The sequence below is a fragment of the Globicephala melas genome, chromosome 15 (assembly GCF_963455315.2).
Source record: "Globicephala melas chromosome 15, mGloMel1.2, whole genome shotgun sequence".
Taxonomy (NCBI): domain Eukaryota; kingdom Metazoa; phylum Chordata; class Mammalia; order Artiodactyla; family Delphinidae; genus Globicephala; species Globicephala melas.
This window is the reverse complement of record NC_083328.1, coordinates 63,329,243-63,352,779: the sequence shown is the minus strand read 5'-3', so window position 1 is coordinate 63,352,779 and position 23,537 is coordinate 63,329,243. Positions and strand designations below refer to the sequence as shown.

The 23,537-nt window shown below is 41.8% G+C and overlaps 1 protein-coding gene across 6 annotated transcripts in view; it reads right to left on the bottom strand.

The window, feature by feature from the left end:
- The window catches only part of PHF20 (PHD finger protein 20), a 133,333-nt gene that overhangs the window by 92,961 nt on the left and 16,835 nt on the right, over nucleotides 1-23,537 (bottom strand). For 4 of the 6 annotated variants that reach the window (XM_030830718.2, XM_060284680.1, XM_060284681.1 and 1 more), the window contains exons 2-4: nucleotides 19,785-19,900; nucleotides 986-1,157; nucleotides 26-110 (exon numbers count right to left, since the gene is read on the bottom strand). In XM_030830718.2, the coding sequence (XP_030686578.1) occupies nucleotides 26-110; nucleotides 986-1,157; nucleotides 19,785-19,867 (340 nt within the window). In that variant the 5' untranslated portion in view covers nucleotides 19,868-19,900. Of the gene's footprint in view, nucleotides 1-25; nucleotides 111-985; nucleotides 1,158-3,765; nucleotides 3,852-19,784; nucleotides 19,901-23,537 lie in introns of those variants that run through there. The other 2 variants (XM_030830721.3, XM_060284682.1) reach the window with 2 other exon arrangements.

Genomic DNA, 23,537 nt, shown 5'->3' with positions numbered 1-23,537 from the left:
AACAATTACAACTCAAATGCCTTACCATCCTTGTTAACAGCAGTGACTCTGGCTGGGTAAAAACGACAATCAGACCAGCAAGCAAGGACCTGCTCATTTATTTGAAATTCCTAAAAAATATTAAAAAACAAAAAAGATCCTGTTACCAATCCAATTTCATAGGACATACATAGTAACAGAATTCATAAAAGAAGCTGAAATTGACAAGGGCAGGAAGGGGAGATGGCTACTGGGATGGAGGAAGATGTTTCTGCTGTTCAGCATTGGGAGCCAAAACAAAAGGGCTAGACACAGACTTTTGCCATTTTAAGAGTTCTGGACAGCCATAGCACAGCACCAATGATAATCCTATCCTGTGCCTGAAAGTGAGTCTAAGAGCCCAGGACCACCAGGGAACACACCAACTACACAAGCTGGAAGGAGAGAGTCTACTTCATCTTACGGGAAGCAGCATTCATGCCGCCTAATGCCATCTACACTTTTAAAGGGTCTTTTGACAAAGGAGGCACTCATTCACCATTAATATTTCATACTGTTTTCCCAGCACACAGTTTGCATTGCTACATTTTGAAGAATGAATATTCTTCAAGGTCTTATAAAAGACCTTAATATGAGGCTAGCACAGTGCTCCACATGGAATGATTGCTGAATAAATGATCAGACAGCAGATGAGCTTACTAAATGATCTAAAGGGACACAGTGGTGTAAAGGAGAGAAAGTCCCCATTCATCATCAATGCAGTCTCAAGCAACTTAGTTTATGAGCTGTCAAATCAATCACGTCATACAAACAGATGACAGCTGAGATTCTTCAACAACCCCCCGCCCCCACCCGGGGCCATGGAGATCTCAGAGTTGCACTACAAGCCTAAATAAGGATGGTCCCCAGCTGCTACAGACTTTCACACCAAACATCAAAGGCTGGAACATAAAGTACCTAATGGCTGACCCCACTCATTACTGAATTACCCAGATTTGTTACTCACAGATGATCCTTCCTCTTCATGTAAGCCCTCTTTCCTCAGCTGTATTTTCTCTAAAGGGCGTAAATAAGGACTGTCCCAGCAGAACCATTCATCATAACGATGGTTCCAACGCTTGAAATGGATGAGTACTTTTCCTTCTTCGTAATCAATATCTTCTATGTGAGCTGGATACCTGAGTCAGGAAAAAAAAAGAAAATTAAATGCCTTTAATACCCACCCAAAATAATCAAAATGATACCCTTCCAAACCTCTTCCCAAAGGAGTAGGTCTCAAAGTACTAAATAAAGCCTATCATTTAGAGGTTCTGTGTCATTGTGTCAAATTGAAAATTATGAAGGCTAACAGACCTGGGGTTCAAATCCTATCCAGGATATTCCTTAGTCTGTGATTAAATTAACCTTTCAGAGCCTGAGTTCCTTCATGTAAAGTGGAAGAAGGATACCCAACACACTGTGTTGTAGTGCAAGTTAAACAAGATGACATATACACAAGACCCAAGCACAAAGGAGGCAGGAAGCAAACATTTAACAACTAGATTATATTTTACGTGTTAAAAAATTCAAATGACCATGCAGCCCAGATTGTGTTAGTCTCAATTTTCAGAATTTTAAGAATTTTGTTATCTATATATTGGAATACTATGAAGTTGTTAAAAAGAAGATGGCTCTATGTCATGATATGGAAAGCTCTCTCATGATGAACTATTAAATGAAAAGAGCAAGGTGCAGAACACTGTGTATGGTAAGTAAGCTACTGCTTATTTTTTTAACAAGATGAAAAAGAATATATATATTCATACATGCTTAAATATGCATAAAACATCTAGAAGAATACACAAGAAACTAACACTGGTTACTTGTGGAAGTATGGTCAGTTCACTAGATGGGCTCTTTCAATATCCAATCCACTCTTCTAGATTGAGAGTTGGGAAAACCAACAACTACATTTGCTTGACTCCCTTACAATTGGCAATCAAGGTCATGGAGACCTGTGGATTTGGAAGCAACTGTAGCGGCCAGACGCAGTGCTCCAGTGCAGGACCTCTCAAACTTTCATGCAATGCAAATCATCAGAGGATCTTGTTAAAATGCAGATTCTGATTCAGTCGATGGAGCTAAGGTCTAAGAGCTTTAAACAAGCTCCCAGGTGCTACTGACATGCTGGTCTACAGTGGCAAGGGTCTAATGTCTAGTCACTGGCTTCTTGAGTGTCAAGCAGCAATGGTGGGGGTGGCAGTAGCAGTAGTGAATTCCTGACCTCCAGATCACAGCTCCAGTGGTGGGTCCTTCAAATTTATACTCTAAGGGCAGCCCTCTTGGGTCCCACTCCTCCAACTCTTCCAACAATTTTGTAAGTAGCCAATTTCTTGTGTTAAATCCTTTTGTGGTTCAAGTACCCAGAATGGTTTCTGTTTCCAGCATTAAACTTGACTGATACAAGAGGGGAACTGGGTATAGCGGCAGGAAGGGGCAAAAGTGGGATGGAGACCTTTTGCAGTATACCTTTTAATACTTTTTCATTTTTCAACCATATAAATGTATTGCTCATTCCAAAAATAAATAAATGGTTAAAAATAAAGAAAAATAAATATGCAATTGTTCTCTTAAGTACACTTGTATTAATCAGAATGCTATTCGAGATTGAGAAAGTTTACACTCTACCTATTCGTTATTGTCTCCCTACAACTTGGACATGCACCATTTCCTTCTCCTTACATCTAACACTTAGTACCCTACTGTCCTAATAAATATGTGCTACCTAAATGAAAAGGCCTGCTTTCTTGTGTCATCTGTACACTGTGTCCTCTTCAACCCTAGACTAGTATCTGCTAAGGCAGTACACTTGGAGTTAACTAACCACAGAAGGTTGCAGATACTGGGCATTCAATAAACATTCAGCAAATGAATTCTATTCTCCCTATTCTTCCCAAAGGTCGAGTGTCTTGTCAGTTCTTCAAACCCAAAGCTCTCAGACTTCAGCTACCCATTCCAATTTCAGTCACTCTCCAAGTTCAGGCCCCAATCACTTCATGTGGGTATTTCTCACACAGGACTGACAGGGTATGCTTTTCAAAATTCCTAATGGTATTATGCATACATTAATTGCTCAAAAAATATTAACAAAAGGAATAAACAGCCCTGAAACTAGTCCCCCTACTCCAATCCAACTTACACACAGCTGCCATAAATATAAGCTATCTTGACTAAATATAAGCTATCTTGACAACAGACTAGCTAATTGTACGATCTCGTGAACTGAGTAGTACAATTGTAGGACATAAAAGAGGCTTCCCTAAGTCTATTCCTCCCTATAAAATGAGGAGAAGGATACGGATATCTCAACTGCATTCCTCTTGCCCTCTCATTCACTCAGCCTACCAGAGACTAGTAAGCCTCCCTAACTCACTCCTATTCAAAGCCCTTTCTTTAGTGGTTTACTATCTCTAGCTATAGTTTTCAAACAGGTCTTTGGAAATACGTGCAGAATTAATTTTTCACAGAACTAAATTTATTTAATTTATAGAACTTTCCTTTATACTAAGATCACATTCTTTCTAATTTTTTGGTGCTTAAATATACTTTTGAAATTAAAACAATGGTAATTGTTTTTAATCCTTACTAACATTATGCAGCCATTAAAAAGAATAAGGCAGCTCTCTATGTACTGATTTTTAAAGATCTCTAAGAAAGGTGTGTGGGGGGTAACAACTCAAGATGCGAAACGGTATTGAATGCACTACCATTCATTTGGGGGAGGGGAGAGAGCCAATACATTCGTACCTGTTTTTAAATGCGTGGGCTATCTCTGGAAGGATGATCAAGCAACCCGGTTTGCCTCTTGGGAGGGGAACTGGATAGTTAAGGAACTGGAGAGGAAGTATGAGACTTATTTTATTCAATATATATCCTTTTGTTTGTTTTGAATGTTGTACCATGAGCATGTATTAAATATAAAATATATAATTAGATATTTATTTTAAATATCCTTATTTGGCAAAATAAAAAGTTGGCACCTCAGTACAACCCCAAATTCTTTTGAATTTGCACTTGGTCAGTGCCTTCTAAAAGTCTGGTAAGTCTGGACCCACAGAAATAACTGCAAAATGCTAGGCCAGTAACTCCACTGCGCACACTCAGAGTATGAAGGACCTCTGGGCCCTTAGCTAGCCAAAAGCTACTCCCTTGTTCAAAAACTTCACAGGCACAGGCATCCCACTGTCTGCAGACTACACAAATCTCTCCAGGAGGATCAAGAATAACCAAGGGGTCAGTAAGTTTTCCTAAGAAGAAGGTTGTTCTCCCTACTTCTCTAAAGTGTGACAAGGATACAAGTCACTCATTGTGGATGGGGAAACCCAACTGCCATTTCACAGAAAAAGACAAGCAGTTGATCTTAGAGATCAACCCAGTAAGCCTTGGTGGCTCACAACTGCACAGCTGCCTTGGGGACAGCTCAGATTCATCAGCCAACAGAACGTTATTAAGTGACTTTGATCTAGCCAGTCAATTCCAGGTCTTGGAATAAATTATAAAATGTATGTGGTTCTGGCCCCTGCCCTTGAGAAGAACCAGACACCAACTAAGTTTTTGTTTGTTTGTTTGTTTGTTTTTCCAACTAAGTTTTAAAACTACTCTGTGGGGAAAAAAAAAAAAACTACTCTGTGGATAGACATTCTCCCAAAGAGGAAATGCAGATGGGCAACAGGCACATGAAAAGATGCTCAGCATGGCTAATCATCAAGTAAATGCAAATCAAAATAACAATGAGCTATCACCTCACACCTGTCAGAATGGCTATCATCAAAAAGAACACAAATAACAAATGTTGGCGAGGATGTAGAGAAAAGAGAACCCTTGTACACTACTGATGGGAATGTAAATTGGTGCAGCCACTGTGGAAAACAGTATGGAGGTTTCTCAAAATACTAAAAATGGAACTACCACATGACCCAGCGATTCCACTACTGCGTATATATCCAAAAAAAAACCCACTAATTCAAAAAGATACATGTACCCCAATGTTCACAGCAGCATTATTTACAATTGCCAAGGTATGGAAGCAATCTAAGTGTTCATCAACAGAGGAATGGAGGGAGTTCCCTGGTGGTCCAGTGGTTAAGACTCAGCACTTTCAATGCCGTGCCCCAGGTTCAATCCCTGGTGTGGGAACTAAGATCCAACAAGCCGCACAGCATAGTCAAAAAAAAGAATAAATAAATAAAATATTTATTTTTAAAAAAACAGATGAGGGACTTCCCTGGTGGTACAGTGGGCAAGACTCCACGCTCCCAATGCAGGGGGCCCGGGTTCGATCCCTGGTCCGGGAACTAGACCCCATATGCATGCTGCAACTAAGAGTTCACATGCCACACTAAGGAGTCCGCCTGCTGCAACTAAGACCTGGTGCAACCTAAATATATAAATAAATATTTTTTAAAAAATTAAAAAAAAAAACAGATGCATGGATAAAGAATATATGGTGTATATATATGTATACAATGGACTACTACTCACCATAAAAAAGGAACGAGGGACTTCCCTGCTGGCGCAGTGGTTAAGAATCCACCTGCCAATGCAGGGGACATGAGTTCAAGCCCTGGTCTGGGAAGATCCCACATGCTGTGGAGCAGCTAAGCTTGTGCGCCACAACTACTCAGCACGCACTCTAGAGCCCGCGTGCCACTAATACTGAGCCTGTGTGCCACAACTACTGAAGCCTGGATGCCTAGAGCCCGTGCTATGCAACAAGAGAAGACACCACAACGAGAAGCCCGTGCACCACAACGAAGAGTGGTCCCTGCTCACTGCAACTAGAGAAAGCCTGCATGCAGCAATGAAGACCCAATGCAGCCAAAAATAAATAAATAAATATATTAAAGAAAAGAAAAAAGGAATGAAATTTTGCCATCTGCAGCAACGTGGATGGACTTGGAGGGCATTATGCTAAGTGAAATAAGTCAGACAGAGACAAAAATATTGCATGATATCACTTACATGTGGAATCTAAAAAATACAACAAAGTAGTGAATATAATAAAAAAGAAGCAGACTCACAAATACAGAGAACAAACTAGTGGTATGGGTAGGGGGAGGGGAAATATAGGGATGGGAGAGTGGGAGGCACAAACTACTGGGTGTAAGATAGGCTCAAGGATGTACTGTACAACACAGTGAATACAGCCAATATTCTGTAATAACTATAAATGGAAAGTAACCTTTAAAAACTGTATAAAAAATTTTTATTAAAAAAAAACTACTAGAACCAACAAGGACCTACTGCATAGCACAGGGAACTCTACTCAATATTCTGTGATAACCTGTATGAGAAAAGAATCCAAGAAAGAATGAATATATGATATGAAAATCTGAATCACTTTGCTGTACACCTGAAACCAACACAACATTGTAAATCAACTATACTCCAATAAAATTAAGAAAAAAAACAAAACTACATTAAAAAAAAATACATGGTGGAACCACATGAAACAGCTTATAATCAACTGCTCTTTACTGACAAAAATAGTAATTTTGAGCTTCCCTGGTGGCGCAGTGGCTGAGAGTCCGCCTGCCAATGCAGGGGACACGGGTTCGTGCCCTGGTCCGGGAAAATCCCACGTGCCACGGAGCGGCTGGGCCCGTGAGCCATGGCCGCTGAGCCTGCACATCCGGAGCCTGTGCTCTGCAACGGGAGAGGCCACAACAGTGAGAGGCCCGTGTACCGCAAAAAAAAAAAAAAAAGGTAATTTTATCTGGTTCAACCCAAATACTGGAACAACCATAAAGGAAGCTGGAGAAGATGCAGCAAGGTTAACAAAAGAGGAGATGTGGGGCTTCCCTGGTGGCACAGTGGTTGAGAGTCCGCCTGCCGATGCAGGGGACACGGGTTCGTGCCCCGGACCAGGAAGATCCCACATGCCACGCAACGGCTGGGCCCGTGAGCCATGGCCGCTGAGCCTGCGCGTCCGGAGCCTGTGCTCCGCAACGGGAGAGGCCACAACAGTGAGAGGCCTGCGTACCGCAAAAAAAAAAAAAAAAAAAGAGATGTGAATGGAATCTGTATAGATGTATAGACAGAAAAGGGGAGACAAAATTTCCAGCTTCAACATGTAACTAACAGCTACTGATGAGACTCTAGTTTCCAAACTAACATTGCAGCTGGGAGTCACATTTCTAATGGAAATACTAGCCAGAAAGGAGCAGACATTAAAAACCAAACTGAAATAAAACTTAGCTCTGGGGAGGAGAGAGGGATTGGGAATAGCCAAGAGACTTTTGCTTGTGGTTGTAATTTTTACAAGGATTTAGTCACAAAATACCTGTATAAGCAAAAAAAAATACTTTTAATTAAAAGTTTTGAAAAATATTTAATGGGCTGATATCAACCAGTAGCTTCATGGTTCTTAGATTTATATGCTGCTTGGCACATCCACAAAACAGAATATTATGCAGCTGTAAAAAAAAATGAGAACAAACTATGAATTGACAAAGATTTCCAAATTTTAAAAAGTCAAGCTACAAAATCATGCATATCTTATACTTTCTGTGTTACAAAAGAGGAAAATAAGAATATACAGTATATTTGCTTTTGCTTAAATATTAAATAAAGAAACAATGGGGCTTCCCTGGTGGCACAGTGTTGAGAGTCCGCCTGCCGATGCAGGGGACATGGGTTCGTGCCCCGGTCCGGGAAGATCCCACATGCCGTGGAGCGGCTGGGCCCGTGAGCCATGGCCGCTGAGCCTGCGCGTCCGGAGCCTGTGCTCCGCAACGGGAGAGGCCACAACAGTGAGAGGCCCGCGTACCGCAAAAAAAAAAAAAAAAAAACAGAAACAAGAAACAATGGTAGGAGGACTTCCCTGGTGACACAGTGGTTAAGAATCCACCTGCCAATGCAGGGAACATGGATTCAAGCCCTGGTCCGGGAAGATCCCACATGCCGCGGAGCAACTAAGACCGTGTGCCACAACTACTAAGCCTGTGCTCTAGAGCCCGTGCTCCACAACAAGAGAAGCCACCACGGGCTTCCCTGGTGGCACAGTGGTTGAGAATCTGCCTGCCAATGCAGGGGACGCGGGTTCGAGCCCTGGTCTGGGAGGATCCCACATGCCGCGGAGCAACTAGCCCCGTGAGCCACAATTACTGAGCCTGTGCGTCTGGAGCCTGTGCTCCGCAGCAAGAGAGGCCGCAATAGTGAGAGGCCCGCGCACCGCAATGAGGAGTGGCCCCCACTTGCCGCAACTATAGAAAGCCCTCGCACAGAAACGAAGACCCAACACAGCCATAAATAAATTAATTAATTAATTAATTAAATAAATAAAAAAAAGAGAAGCCACCACAATGTGAAGCCTGTGCACCACAACAAAGAGTAGCCCCCGCCCGCTGCAACTAGAGAAAGCCCGGGCACACCAACGAAGACCCAATGCAACCAAAAATAAAGAAAGAAAATAAATTTAATTCAAAAAAGAAAAAGAAAACTAAAAAACTTGCAGAAAAAAAATTAAAATAAATAAATAAAATTTAACCTGGGGGAGTTCCCTGGTGGTCTAGTGGTTAGGATTTGGTGCTTTCACTGCCATGTCCTGGGTTCAATCCCTGGTTGGGAAACTAAGATCCCGTAAGACATGCGGCACAGCCAAAAAATAAATAAATAAAATAAAATTCAACTTGGAAAGGTCGGATAACCTAAACTTCATAGTAAATTAGGTTACTATGGTGACCTTATCTTAAGCAAGTGGTATAACTGGTCACTAAACCAAGAAGCCACAGAAGGGCAGTAGCCAATCAAATGTAAAGACACAAGGAGAATGACAAAAATTACAGAAAGAGAAATTCATCAATTCCCCTGACATTTTCTGAGTACCCACTCTAGGCCAGGAAGTGTACCAGCGTTTGAAAATACACAGCAAAATCTATAAAGTCATGTGATCACAACAGCTGACAGAGGCAGGAAGACAATGTTACAAGGCACACAGGGCCTTTCATTTCCTCAGACATATACTACCTTCCCATACCGGGTCTGTTCACTTCACCTGAATCACTTTCCCCTGCCCACTCTTCCCAGGAAACAGCCTTACCCTCCTGCAGTCTCAGAATCCCTGACTATCTCAAGTAGCCCCCTTCTCCTTCCAATCTGTGTCAGTTTCCTGCTTGCTTCCTTCATAAATAACATTCGACCCAATCTGTAATTACTTCATTTGTTCCTCTGTTTACTTGTTTATGTTTACATGGCCTGCTTCCCCAGGATATTATAGACACCCCTAAAGACATCTATCTCTTACTGCAGTATCCTCAGGAGGAATAAATGTATAACTATACACACAAATAATTGTAATAAAGCATCACAGGTGCAACTACAGACGACTACTTAAGGTAGAATAGGGTACCAAGGAGCAAAAGGCTAGTTCTAAGGTAGAGGGGGAGAGGAAGGAGGCTGAGGAAGGAGGGCCAAGTCAACTAGTGAGAAGCAGACACTTGACTCAATCCTGAAAGATGAATAGGCATTTTCCAGGTGATGAAGGAGGCAATGAGACTGAAGAGTGTTTCTGGGAGAGGGTGTAATGTAAGTAAATCAGCATAGGTACAGAGGAAGAGAAGCACAAAGGAAGTACAGGAAGTACAGGAAACTGAAGGTGAGAAAAGAAACAGCAACTCTGTGTAGAGAACTATGCAGGAACCTTATGGATTCCATGGACCACTGGGTGTTAGTGAACACAGAGCTGGTGGTCCACAAGGTCTCCTTAAGGAATGTTTTATTGTGCTTTTTCATAATCTAAACCATCTTTATTAGAGCTTCCCAGCTGAGATGCCACAAGTGGATTACAGGTGAGCAACAACATGAAAAAGGTTGAGATGCACCGATCAAGATGACCACCATATAATCAAGTACTACTAAAGAATTTCAGTGTGTGTTTGCTATTAACCTGGCATTATATGATCACTCTCAAAAGGTAGCTGTAGTGGTTTTAAAAGACATCTGCAAATTTGACACTCCTTCCCTCCAAAAGTGGAGACTAATTATCCTTCCCTTGAATGTGGCCTCATTCCTAACAAATAGAATGTGGCAGAAGTGATGGTGGAGGACTTCAAGTCTGGGTCATAAAAAGTGCTGCAATTCTACACTTCTGGGCAAACACCCAAAAGAATCGAAAGCAGGGACTCAAACAGTTATCTGTATATCAATGTTCATAGCAGCATTATCCATAACAGCCAAAAAGTGGAAGCAATCCAAGTGTCCATCGACAGATGAATGGATAAACAAAATGTGATATGTTCACACAATGGAATATTATTCAGCCTTAAAAAATATAAAATTCTTATATATACCCTACAACATAGATGAACCTTGAAAACATTATACTAATGAAATAATCACAAAAGGACAAATACTGCATGATTTAGAGTAGTCAAATTCATAGAAACAAAAAGTAGGATGGTGGTTGCTAGGGGCTGGTGGGGGAAGAGAATGAGGAGTTACTGTTTAATATGTACAGAGTTTCCATTTGGGAAGATGAAAAAGTTCTGACAACATAGGGAATATAGCCAATATTTTATAATAACTACAAATGGACCATAACCTTTAAAAATTGTGAATCACTATATTGTATACCTTTAACTTATATAATACTGTACATCAACTACACTTTAAATACATACATACATACCTAGTTCTGGAGATGGGTGATGGTGATGGTTATACAACAATATGAATGCACTTAATGTCACTGAACTATACACTTAAAATGGTTAAAATGGTAAACCTTATGTTATGTATATTTTAACACAGATACACACACACAAAGCACTGCTGCTTCTTGGGTTCCCCATTCTGGGGGAAGCCAGGTGTGGTGTCACGAGAACATTTTAGATGCCCTATGGAGAGGTCCACGTGCAACCAGAAGTCTCCCACCAGCAACTAGCACCAGCTTAAGACAAACATAAGACTTCAACCTAGAACCCTCCATTAGGCTGCTCCTGAATTCCTGATCCACACACTGAAAGGATAATATTTGGTGTTGTTTTAGGCCACTAGATTTTGAGAAAATTTGTTACACAGCAATAAATAACTAACATAGTAGCATTTTGCCCCAATGCTACTAAAAGTGGGATCCACAGATACTACATAGGTTGGAGGCACCAGTCCCTATGTTTTTTTGAGTTTGAGACACACTACTCTAAACTACCAGATAAGCCAGCCTCCCCCAGGGCTCCACCAAGGAAAGGAGAGGGCTGTGGGACAGTGAAACCCACACCAAATAAAAGGGAATAACTCCACCTGCATGTCCAGAAAGGCAAAGAATAGTCCAGGTCTGACACAGAAATACAACATTGGCTTGTCCACAATATATGACCTCAAGTCCCAGGAAGGCTTGCTGCTCAGAGTCTTGGCTGCTTCTGTGCAAAATTAAGCTGCCCAACACCGCACACTCTGCACATGCTTAAATTAGAACAGCTAGACAGTGCTGGCAGAAATCTGTTTGGTCCCCCCACATACACACCAAAAATATAAACTGAAGAAATGTTACAGGGGGAAAAAGAGGAACAGAAAGGACAACAATTTCCCTCTGATTTCCTACTCCAACCGGTCAGCATTCACTCACATGGCTACTAATAACCAATGTGTGTAGTTTACTCTAGGGGTTATAAACTGCCTTTACATAAGGTATCTCACAGGATCTTTACCACCATCCCATGAGGGCTTAAGGAACTGTTATTATCACTGCACCCATTTTACATTTCTGGAAATGGAGGCTCAAAGAGAGTGACTAGGAAGAGGCATAACCAAGATCAGTATCCAAATCTCCTCACTAAACCCAGTGAAGAATCTTCTGCTCTCAATCTGACTTCACATGCAAACATGCTTGTAGTAACATGGGTCCACAGAGGTATCTTTTGTGTTAGCTACCTAATGGTCTACCCGGTGGTAGCCCATAATTTGCCTAAACTTTCCCCCAAGGGTTGGGCATTCAGGCTGCTTCCAGATTCTTCCCTATATAAAGAGCCTTTCTGCAAACATACAGCAATCATTTAGTTCAAGAATCAGAGTGTACCTCTCTATTCCTGGCTCAGGGCACACACCAGAAGCAAACGACTTCTATGCACAAAAGTAACATTCTAAGCCATCTCCAGCCTTTGTGGAGAGGGGATGGAGATGGAAATTGTATTTAGTGTAAAACAAAGGGCTGACTATTAAGCTGCAGAAAAACTGTGCTGTTTTGGATGCCTTAACTCTTTTCCTACCCCTTCACCACTTCTATTAATCAACATCGGGCACGTCTAACTCAGGAAATGTCTTGAATTCATCTCTCCTCTCTAAGCTGATCATTTCTCACAATTGAATAGTCAGTACATCCAGGTTAACTCCTATACCCCTCTACCAGTACTGGCAAAGGACCAGATACAGAGACACTCAATAAATGTTTGGTGACTGAGTAAACACCACCACTTTTCTGTTCCTACAAGGGATCTGACCATGTCTCTCTCCTGCTTAAAATCTTCCTTTTTAGCCCAGTCTCCCACCACTCCTGATCTGTCCCCTCTCCAGACTCTGAGAACACAACATATTCTTTGAACTCTTTTTGCTCACGCTGTCCCTTCTGCCTGCTCTCACACTTCAGTCTCATCCTGGAAATCTTATCCTTTAATCTCACTTCCTTGCATATACCCTCAACTCCCTGGCCCCTCTTGCCCTCCATCATACCTGCCTGGACAAACCCCAACTGTAGGCAAATCAGAATCTCCACATTCTCCACTCCTGCACCCAGGCAGCTGATTATGCTGGAGAATACACACACGGTGATGGGTCTCACTTTATTTTCCTTTTTCTTTTTTTTTTCTTGGCAGCCCCGTGCAGCATGTGGGATCTTAGTTCCCCAACCAGGGATGGAACCCAAGCCCCCTGCATTGGAAGCACAGAGCCTTAACTGCTGGACCACCAGAGAAGTCCCTGATGCGTCTCACTTTAAATGCATGGCCACAAATAGTGGTTCCCCTGGGGGTGAGGGGGGCTGTGTGACTGGGTATGGGAATAACAGTCTTCTGAGGTGCCCAGAATGTCTATTTCTTAATCTGGGTGATTACACAGCTATATCCATGTATAAAAGTTCATCAAGCTACACACATAAAATATGTGTACTCTAAAATAAATTATAGCTCTACAAAAGTTCTTTAAAAAATAAACATTTTGGGGATTTCCCTGGTGACCCAGTGGGTAAGACTCCAGGCTCCCAATGCAGGGGGCCTGGGTTCGATCCCTGGTCAGGGAACTAGATTCCACATGCATGCCGAAACTAAAATCTCATGTGACACAATTAAGACCCGGCACAGCCTAAAGAAATATTTCAAAAAATAAACACTTTTAAGGAGTAGTATCTTTTCTCTCTTCTTAATTCAATGTTTTACAACTGTAAACTGCCATAAAAATCATTATCAAAAAAGTTTTTTAAAATTCCAGGGCCTACCACTGGCTGCTGAGTGGAAAAGAGCCTGAGGAGGAGGAGTCCAGAAGGACGCAGGAGACCAGTTAGGCAGCCACTGCTGCGGTTCACAAGATCCACAATGGGAGCCTGGACCACAGTAGGAGGGTGAAGGTGGCAGCCAGTGTCGGAGTCAGGATAGATTCTGCAGGTGGATCTGACAGGATGAGCTGATGTCCTAGGTGATGGAGTGGAAGAGAGGAGCCAAGGAGGCTCCAACGGGCCTCTAAAGGTTTTGCCTGTTGGGTTCTGTATAACTTGTCTGTTTTTATCTTTTACTCAAAATCATCATCATCCAGAACCTAGAAGCAGTGACCCCTCAGTAGCAAGGGACATACCTAGAGCCCAGATCTCAGCATCTAATACCATTTTCCAATAAAAGAAACCAAGGCTCTTTGGAGAAACAGCTGATTCTCAGACTAGGGCAGTAAATATACACAAGATGAGCCTGGGATATTTTGTAGTGCCAGAAATAAGGAAGTGTTAAACACAAAGTTATGATGGGAGTACATCAAAAGGACAAAAGTGCCAAATGAAAGAGCTCCCAATATAAAAACAGGAGCAACAAAATAAATAAAGTAGTACTGGATTATACCCAAAGTCTAAAATAAATGTCTGAGTCCATACTGATATAAATAAAATCATCAAAAACAAGGAAAATCTAAAAACTAATACAGGACTTCCCTGGTGGCACAGTGGTTAAGAATCCGCCTACCAATGCAGGGGACACGGGTTCGAGCCCTGGTTTGGGAAGATCCCACATGCCACGAGCAACTAAGCCCGTGTGCCACAACTACTGAGCCTGCGTTCTAGAGCCTGCGAGCCACAGCTACTGAGCCTGCGTGCCACAACTACTGAAGCCCACGCGCCTAGAGCCCGTGCTCCCCAACAAGAGAAGCCACTGCAATGAGAAGCCCGCGCACTGCAACGAAGAGTAGCCCCCACTCGCTGCAACTAGAGAAGAGCCCGCGTGCAGCAACAAAGATCCAATGCAGCCAGAAAGGAAGGAAGGAAGGGAGGGAGGGAGGGAAAGGAGGGAGGGGGACGAGAGAGAGAGAGAAGAAGAAGAGAAGAGAAGAGGGAAGGAAGAAGGAAGGAAGAAAGAAAAAAGAAAGAAAAAGAAAAATACTGGGTGTACATACAGATGGGAACTCTGTGTATTTTCTTTGGAATTTTTCTGTAAATCTAAAACTATTCTAAGGTAAAAAGCTTACTGAAGCTTATCAGAAAAACTTCATGACCACCAACTTCCAGTGGACCTTAGTAGCACTTGAGGGCACCAGCAATCCTACCACATTTCTCACATCCTATCCCTCTTCACTCTCCTAAATGGTATTGCATACTTTATCTTCTTTCCTCAAACCCAAGACCAAGATCTCAGCTGAAGATTTTACTTATTTCACTTAAAAAGTAAAAACAATCAAAAAAGAATTCCCACTGCTGGTGGGAATGTAAAATGGTACACCTGCTGCGGAAAACAGTTTGCAGTTCCTCATAAGCTTAAACAGGCAAATTACCATATTACCCATCAATTTCACTCTTAGGTAGATATCCAAGGTAGATATCCAAGAGATATGAAAACAGAGGTCCACACTCAAACTCATACACAAATGCTCATAACAGCATTATTCACAATAGCCAAAAAGCGAAAATGATACAAATATTTATCAACTGATGAATGGATAAACAAAATATGGTATATCCATATATAGAATATTATTCATCCATGAGAAAGAATGTTATATATGCTATAACACAAATGAATGTTGAAAATACCATGTTAAGTGAAAGAAGCCAGTCACAAAGGAACATGTATTATTTGATTTGGTTTCTATGAAATGCCCACAATAGGCAAATCTACAGAGACAGAAAGTATATTAGTGGTTGCCTAGGGCTGGAGAGAACTAAGGGAAGTGACTGCTAATAGATATGAGGTTTCTTTTTGGGGTGATGAAAATGTTCTGGAATCAGAGAGTGGTGATGGTTGTACAACTTTGTGAATATACTAAAAACCACTGATTTGTACGCTTTAAAGGAGTGAATGATATGTAAATTATATCTCAATTTTAAAAATAAAAACTAAAAAAGAGGGAAACAAAAGAATCCCTAAGGGCTGGCAAAGATACAGAGCAACTGGGACTCTCATACTTTGCTGGTGGAAATGCAAAATGGAACAGCCACACTGGAAAACAGTTCAGCAGTTTCTCATCAAGTCAAACACACACTTAACATATGACCCAGCAATCACACCTTGATATTTATCCAAGAGAAATGAAAACTTACGTTCTCACAAAACCTGTATTCATGTTCATTCATATTCACCAAAAACTGGAAACAATTCATTTCTTCAAACAGGTAAATAGATAAACTATACATCCATACGATTTAATTCTACTCAGCAATAAAAGGAACTACTGATTCATACAAAAATATGGATGAATCTCAAATGCACTGTAAGTGAAAGAAGCCAAACTTAAAAGGCTACATATTGCATGACTCCATTTATATGACATTCTGGAAAAGGCAAAACTATATGGACAGAGGACGGATCAGTAGATGACAAGGGCTGGAGGCTGCAGGAGAGGTTGACTACAAATGAACACAAGTCAATTTTGTGGGGTGATAAAAATGCTACATTTTGATTATGGTGGTGCATGCATGCATGACTGTATGAGTCTGGCAAACTTCATGGAATTGTACGCTGAAAAGAGTGAATTTTACTGTTTGTAAATTATACCTCAATTTGAAAATACAAAAAAACACATGCTCCCATCACCAACTCTACAAGTAAACCTTCATCTCTACCTATATACCCAGTTTCCCTCTTCCCCTTATAATAAATGAACTATCTGCTCCTATCAATGGCCAATTCCTCCCACTTTGCATCACACCACAGTTCCTTCTCTCCTGTTTTCCTTGAACGCATGCCAATCAGTTTTTGTCCCCACTGCTCCATTAAAACAATTCTTGTCAAGGTCATCCACAACCTTGATGTAACCAAGTCAACAGTCACTCAATCCTCATTTTATGTGACCTACCAGCATCACAAGATTGAAGTGATTACTCCCTGCTTCTTCTTTTTTTTTTTTTTTTTTGCGGTACGCGGGCCTCTCACTGTTGTGGCCTCTCCCGTCGCGGAGCACAGGCTCCAGACGCGCAGGCTCAGCGGCCATGGCTCACAGACCCAGCTGCTCCGTGGCATGTGGGATCTTCCCGGACCAGGGCACGAACCCGTGTCCCCTGCATCGGCAGGCGGACTCTCAACCACTGCACCACCAGGGAAGCCCTACTCCCTGCTTCTTGAAACACCTTTTCCACTTGTCCTCTAGAGCAGGGGTTATGTCCCCCCCACCCCTCCCCCGCCCCGTTACCGTCCGCAGCCTGTTAGGGACCGGGCTGCACAGCAGGAGGTGAGTGGCAGACTGGCGAGTGAAGCTTTATCTGCCGCTCCCCATTGCTCCCATTACCACCTGAACCATCGCTCCCTCCCCCACCCGGGTCTGTGGAAAAATTGTCTGCCACGAAACCGGTCCCTGGTGCCAAAAAGGTTGGGGACCGCTGCTCTAGACACCTCCACGGATTTCCTCCTGCCTCAACAGTCACTCCTTCCCAGTTAAAGAAACTGGTCCCTCTTCATCTGCTAACATCTAGACACCGGAAGGCACCAGGGCTCAATCCTCCTTTTTATCTATATTGACTCCCTAAATCAGCACTGTCCAATGGAACCTTCTCAGTGGAAATTTTCTATGTCTCCATTCTCCAATACAGTAGCCACTAGCCACTGAGCGCTGGAAATGTGCCTAGGGTGACTAAGGAACTGAATTAATTTTATGTAAATAGCTACTTGTGGCTAGTGGCTACTTTTTTGGACAGTGCAGCCCTAGAAAGCTCACCCAGTCTCATGGCCTTAAATCCCATATACTTACAAAAGAAACATCTGGTAAAGAACTGTTATCCAAAGTATACGAAGAACTCTTAAAACTCAACAATAAGAATAACCAACAAAAAAAGAAAAGCAACAACCAACCAATTAAAAGATGGACAAAAGACCTTAACAGACACCTCACCAAAGAAATATACAGATGGCAAATAAGTATATGAAATATATTCGACATATTTCAATAGAGAATCGCAAATTCAAATAACAATATACCTATTTTAATGGCCAAAACCCAACACACTGACAACACCAAATACTGTCAAGGATGTGGAACAACATGTACTCTCATTCCTAGGTGGTAGAAATGCCAAATGGTACAGCCACTTTGAAAGACAATTTGGTAGTTTCTTGCAGAATTAAACATACTCGTACCATATGATCCAGTAATCACACTCTTTAGTATTTACCCAAATGAGTTGAAAAGTTATGTCCACATAGAAACTTGCACACAGGACCTCCCTGGTGGTTCAGTGGTTAAGAATCCACCTGCCAATGCAGGGGACACAGGTTTGAGCCCTGGTCCAGGAAGATCCCACATGCTGCGGAGCAACTAAGCCCATGCACCACAACTAATGAGCCTGCACTCTAGAGCCCACGGCCACAACTACTGAGCCCACACGCCTACAGCCCATGCTCCACAACAAGAGAAGCCACTGCAATGAGAAGCCCACACACCGCAACGAAGAGTAGCCTCTCCGCAACTAGAGAAAGCCCACATGCATTAATGAAGACCCAACGCAGCCAAAAATAAAGAAATAAGAAATTAGGATGAATATGTCGTATCAATATGGGTAAATCACAAAAACATGAAATACAGGAGAGAAACAAACAATGAGACCACTTATAGGAATTTTTTTAAAATACCCAAAGTGATGCTAACTAGTATTATTTATGGATACATACAGTAAAAATGTAAAACATGGACAGAACTAACTACAGGACGCTCGTTGCCTCTAAGGAATGCAGGAGGGGAATTTGAATTGGGAAGGGTATAAAAGGTACTTCCATTATACCAGAAACGTTTTATGTCCTTTATTTTTTTAAATATAAGTAAAATAGAAGTGTTAATATTCAGTAATTCCAAGTGATAAGTACACAGATTATTTTATAGTTAGCTGTACTTTTAAACTTTTTCTATATTTTATTTTTTTCCCCCAAATTTAAAAGCAATTCTTTCTCTTGATTAAGCTGCCTTAAAAAAATACTGAGGGGCTTCCCTGGTGGCGCAGTGGTTGAGAGTCCGCCTGCCGATGCAGGGAACACGGGTTCATGCCCCGGTCTGGGAAGATCCCACATGCCGCGGAGCGGCTGGGCCCGTGAGCCATGGCCGCTGAGCCTGCGCGTCCGGAGCCTGTGCTCCCTAACGGGAGAGGCCACAGCAGTGAGAGGCCCACATACCGCAAAAAAAAAAAAAAAAAAAATACTGAGGGACCAAAAAAGGGAAATAATTACAGAAATACAAACAGCCTAAAAACAACTAGGTGTTCAAAGTGTCTCTAATTTTTATATCAAATCTCTCAGCCCCAAAAGGCAGCAGAGACACTTTCTACCCCAGGCATTTCCCCTGCTTCCCTTCCCATCTTCTCTTTCTACACCCCAGGAGCTGGTCAGCCTATTTTGAGATAGCCCTCAAGAGCACTATACTCTTCCTTATGAAAAATGAAAATTCACAGAAAGGTTTGAGTTCTGAAACTCCCACTTTCACCTTAAGCATTAACAAATGACTAAATTCTAGGATATCCTCAACAACAACCATCATTTTACAGTTTATAAGGCCTTTTCCAACATATCCTATTTGATTCTCAGAAAAAAGTCTGTGAGGTCAATATTACTAGTACCCACATTTATAGAGGAAGCTGATGCTCAAAGTTGTTAATTACCAGCCAGAGGTCACAAGTCAATGACAAATTCGGGACTACAACCTCTCAGCCTCTGAATCTAATCATCCCTAAAATGTGATGACTGAGTTTCAACTGTACAACAACACATCCAGAAAACAGGACTTGTTCACAACACACAAGCTGTTCCAATCTAACCCCTTTTCTTCATTCTTCCATCCCTGATCTTTCAGACAGGCAGCCAAGAGCAAGAGAGCTGCCACTATTAATCTTCCCTTCCCTGCAGCCACTCCTGCTTCTTCTTCCCATAACTCCTTCAGATGAAAAGGCAGAGAAGGGAAACAAATATAACAGGATGGTCCCCTTGACACAGGGATCCCAGCAGCAAAGACAAAGGACATTCCACAGCTCTAGACTTAAGTCTCCTTCCACCTTCCAAGAGTCAAGGAGCAGGAAAACACTACAGAAAAGCCCAGGCTACCCCTCTTTATCAGTGCTGGCAAAAGTCCTTTACTGAAGGGATTTAATTAACAGAAAAATGTAAAAGTACCAGTTTTTTAATCGGTCCCGGGCTTCCAACTGGGCTCCCACTTCAAAGCTGATTCCTCGTCTGTTAGGTGGATGCTTTGTCATTTTCAGTCATCAACGGGGGCTGCCTTTATTCTCCTGAAAAAGCCAATTAAAATTTATGAAACTTAGGCAAAGTCTGCCCAGAGTGGAGTAACACTCACTACACAGAAAAGACAAACAGGCATTATTCAAAACACAAAGCTCCAGGAAACCCTGTCAGTGCCCTCCTTTACTCCTGCCCTCATCCTAACACAGGTGTGTCCTCCACTGTTCCTCCTTCTCTATTATGCAGCATCCTGTAGTCTCTGGAACTGTAAGGAGACCCTCCCTTAACACTGTTTACCAAGAATTCACCTATAAGGGGCACCTCTCAGAACACCAAAAAAACAATCACTCTCAGAACTAAATTTAATCATTTGCTGAAGTATGCAACAAATACCTGCTGAGAGATTATTTAGGAAAACAGTCATCAAGACCAAAAGAGACACAGTTCCTGGCCTCATAAAGCCTCCAGTCTACTGGGGGAAAACAAAAATGTAGCCAGTAAACAGACAAATGACTTAACTGCAAGCTGTAACTGCTATGAATTTTAAGCGCTACAAAGGAAGCGAACAAAATCTGAATGCTGATTTCTGGCCCTACTTTTGGAAGGCTGGACAAGAAAGATCTATTTATTCATTCTTTGATCTATTTATATATTTTTTGATTTATTTATATTTCTACCCATTCTTGAGTACATTCTGACAATTTATTGATATATTTTCCCAATTCTTTATCGAGCCTTTTGGTACTGGAATTGGTGGTCATTTTCTATGTGAGTAAAATTTATCTTTAGGGGCTACTGGTGGTTCTGATGGAGATGTAGCCATTCTGAGCTCTTGGGGCAGGGCACTTGAGCAGGTGACCTCCATAGAGCAAGGCTAGCCCTGAGTAAATTCTCTCCCACTGAACTTTGGAACCCAACAGCCTGCACTGCCAGGGCAGTATCTGCCTCATACCAGGAGGGCAATCTTTGCAATGGATGAATGAGGAATAATCACAAAAGTGGGACCTCACGGGAATTCCCTGGCCATCTAGTTGTTAGGACTCGGAGCTTTCTTTCACTGCCCTGGGCCCGGGTTCAAACGAAGATCCTGCAAGCCATGCAGTGTGACCAAAAAAATTAAAAATGGAAAAAAAAAAAAAAAACTGGGTCCTCACATCTAATGTGTAATACCATCACATTTTCTTTCAATATATTACATGAAAAACCAGGATGTAAAATTACACCCCTTTGAGCTCAAATAAAACTTCATGTGCATTAAAAAAAAAAAAAAAGGAAGAAAAGAAAAAGGTTGTAAGTGATCTTTTCCTCTTAAACAGTTTCCTAAACTTATTGTTTTCCATAATGGAAATTTTCCATGAGAAAAAATATATGTAATGTAAAGGATGAGCTATCCATTACATTAAACAACTCATTCCAAAGGGCTGATATTGGAGAACGCACAAAGCAAATCAGACCAAGAAAGGAATGGTTGACAGTTGTAACTAAGGAATCTGAAACCTAATAAACTGAAAAGCTACATCAAATAAGGGTATTTGGATTATACGCACCCTAGCAAAGAGAGAGTCAGAGGTTTGACTGTCTATACTTCACACTCTCCAGGAAAATGAGATATGAATCTGACGTAAGTAAATCCAATCAGTAGAAGAGTCTTCACTTTGACTTAGGAGCAACACCACCTCAAATTATCTTTTTATTTTTGACTTCATGTATACCAAGTAATAGTCTCACCTCTCAGATTATATGAAAAGGTGAAGCCAGACAAGAATAAAGACAGAGTGGCACTGAAAACTCACCAGAGTAGGGCCTCCCTGGTGGCGCAGTGGTTAGGAACCCGCCTGCCAATGCAGGGGATGTGGGTTCGAGCCCTGGTCCGGGAAGATCCCACATGCTGAGGATCAACTAAGCCCATGTACCACAACTACTGAGCGCCCGTGCCACAACTACTGAAGCCCACGCACCTAGAGCCAGTGCTCCACAACAAGAGAAGCCACCGCAATGAGAAGCCCGCGCACTGCAAAGAAGAGTAGCCCTTGCTCGCCACAACTACAGAAAAGCCTGCGTGAAGCAACGAAGACCCAGTGCAGCCAAAAATAAATAAATAAATTCTTTTTTTAATTCAAAAAAAAAAACTCACCAGAGCATCTAGTATTTATCAGACTTCATGCAGGGAGACAGCTCCCTTTTATAGATGTCATGTAATATAGTGGAATGTAACAGGATTAAGTGCTTAGCCTTTAATCCTCAGCCCCACCCTTTATTAGCTGAATGAAGCTGGGTAGATTACTTAACCCCTCTGAATTTGTTTCCCCTCCCTAAAATGGGGATGGTGATAATAGTACCTATCTCCAGGCAGTGGGTGTGAAAACTAAATGAGATAATCCATTTAAGGAACACTGGTACAAAGTAAGGACTATATAGTTTGTAGCTACTAATACTTCTATTATCACAAATGAAGAAATTAGGTTTAAAGTAATTGGGCTAAGGTTCAGGTGCTAAGTGACGAGCCCCAGAACAAAAGCCCAGGTCTGCTTGATTTCTGAATTAATTCTTTTACCACACAACTTCCCTAGGATGCCTTCCATTAAAGTACAGGAGTGTGGGAACAAGGCAGTGAATGAAAATGAGCAAATTATTCTTAATGGCTCAAGAAAACCAATTCCTCCTGAGGCTGAATTGTCGAAGGTCTTCCTTATCATGAACTGAAACCTGTTTCACTGTAACTCTGACCCACTTATTTGTTTTATTTATTTATTTGTTTTATTTATTTATTTATTTATTTATGGCTGCGTTGTGCAGGGAGTGGGGGCTACTCTTCGTTGCGGTGCATGGGCTTCTCATTGCGGTGGCTTCTTCTTCTTGTTGCAGAGCATGTTATGCACACAGGCTTCAGTAGTTTCGGGACACAGGCTCAGTAGTTGTGGCATGCTGGCTCCAGAGCGCAGGCTCAGTAGCTGTGGTGCACAGGCTTAGTTGCTCCGTGGCATGTGGGATCTTCCCAGACCAGGGATTGAACCCGCATCCCCTGCATTGACAGGCAGATTCTTAACCACTGTGCCACTAGGGAAGTCCCTGAGCCACTTATTTGAAGCTTCACTCTCTGTTACCACACAGTACAAGACTAAGGACTAATGTGGCTTTTATGACCCATGCCCAAATCTTCCCTCTACTCCTCTGGGGATAGCAGAGTTTGTTTTTAAATTTCACATTTATTCATTCAACAAACCATTAGTGAGCACTGTCAGTAAGGCACTGTGCTGGAAATCAGGAATCAGAAATCCAACTCAGTTGCAGCTCCAGTCCACCCAGGAAGACAAACACAAATATGAGAAGAGATGAAGGAGCTCTAACAAAGGGCAAGGTGAGGGACAATCACCGCAAAGTCTCAATTTAATTTGGCAAATCTACTGAAGAATAAAAAAGAGTTCAAGACAGAAGCAGGAATTAAAAAGATTACATAAGAAGTACGTTTTTACTCCTAAATTTAGGGGGTTTTAAAATTTTTTTTAATTTATGTTATTTATTTTTGGCTGCATTGGGTCTTCGTTGCTTCACATTTAGTTTTAAACACAAATTTTTCTCAAGAGGCAAGAGGGCTAAGATTCTGTAGCTTTTAACTTACCCATTCCTCAGGCCCTTAGTTTTTTTCTACCAGAAAGCTCTAGCTTCCAGAATAGGAAAAGGAAATAT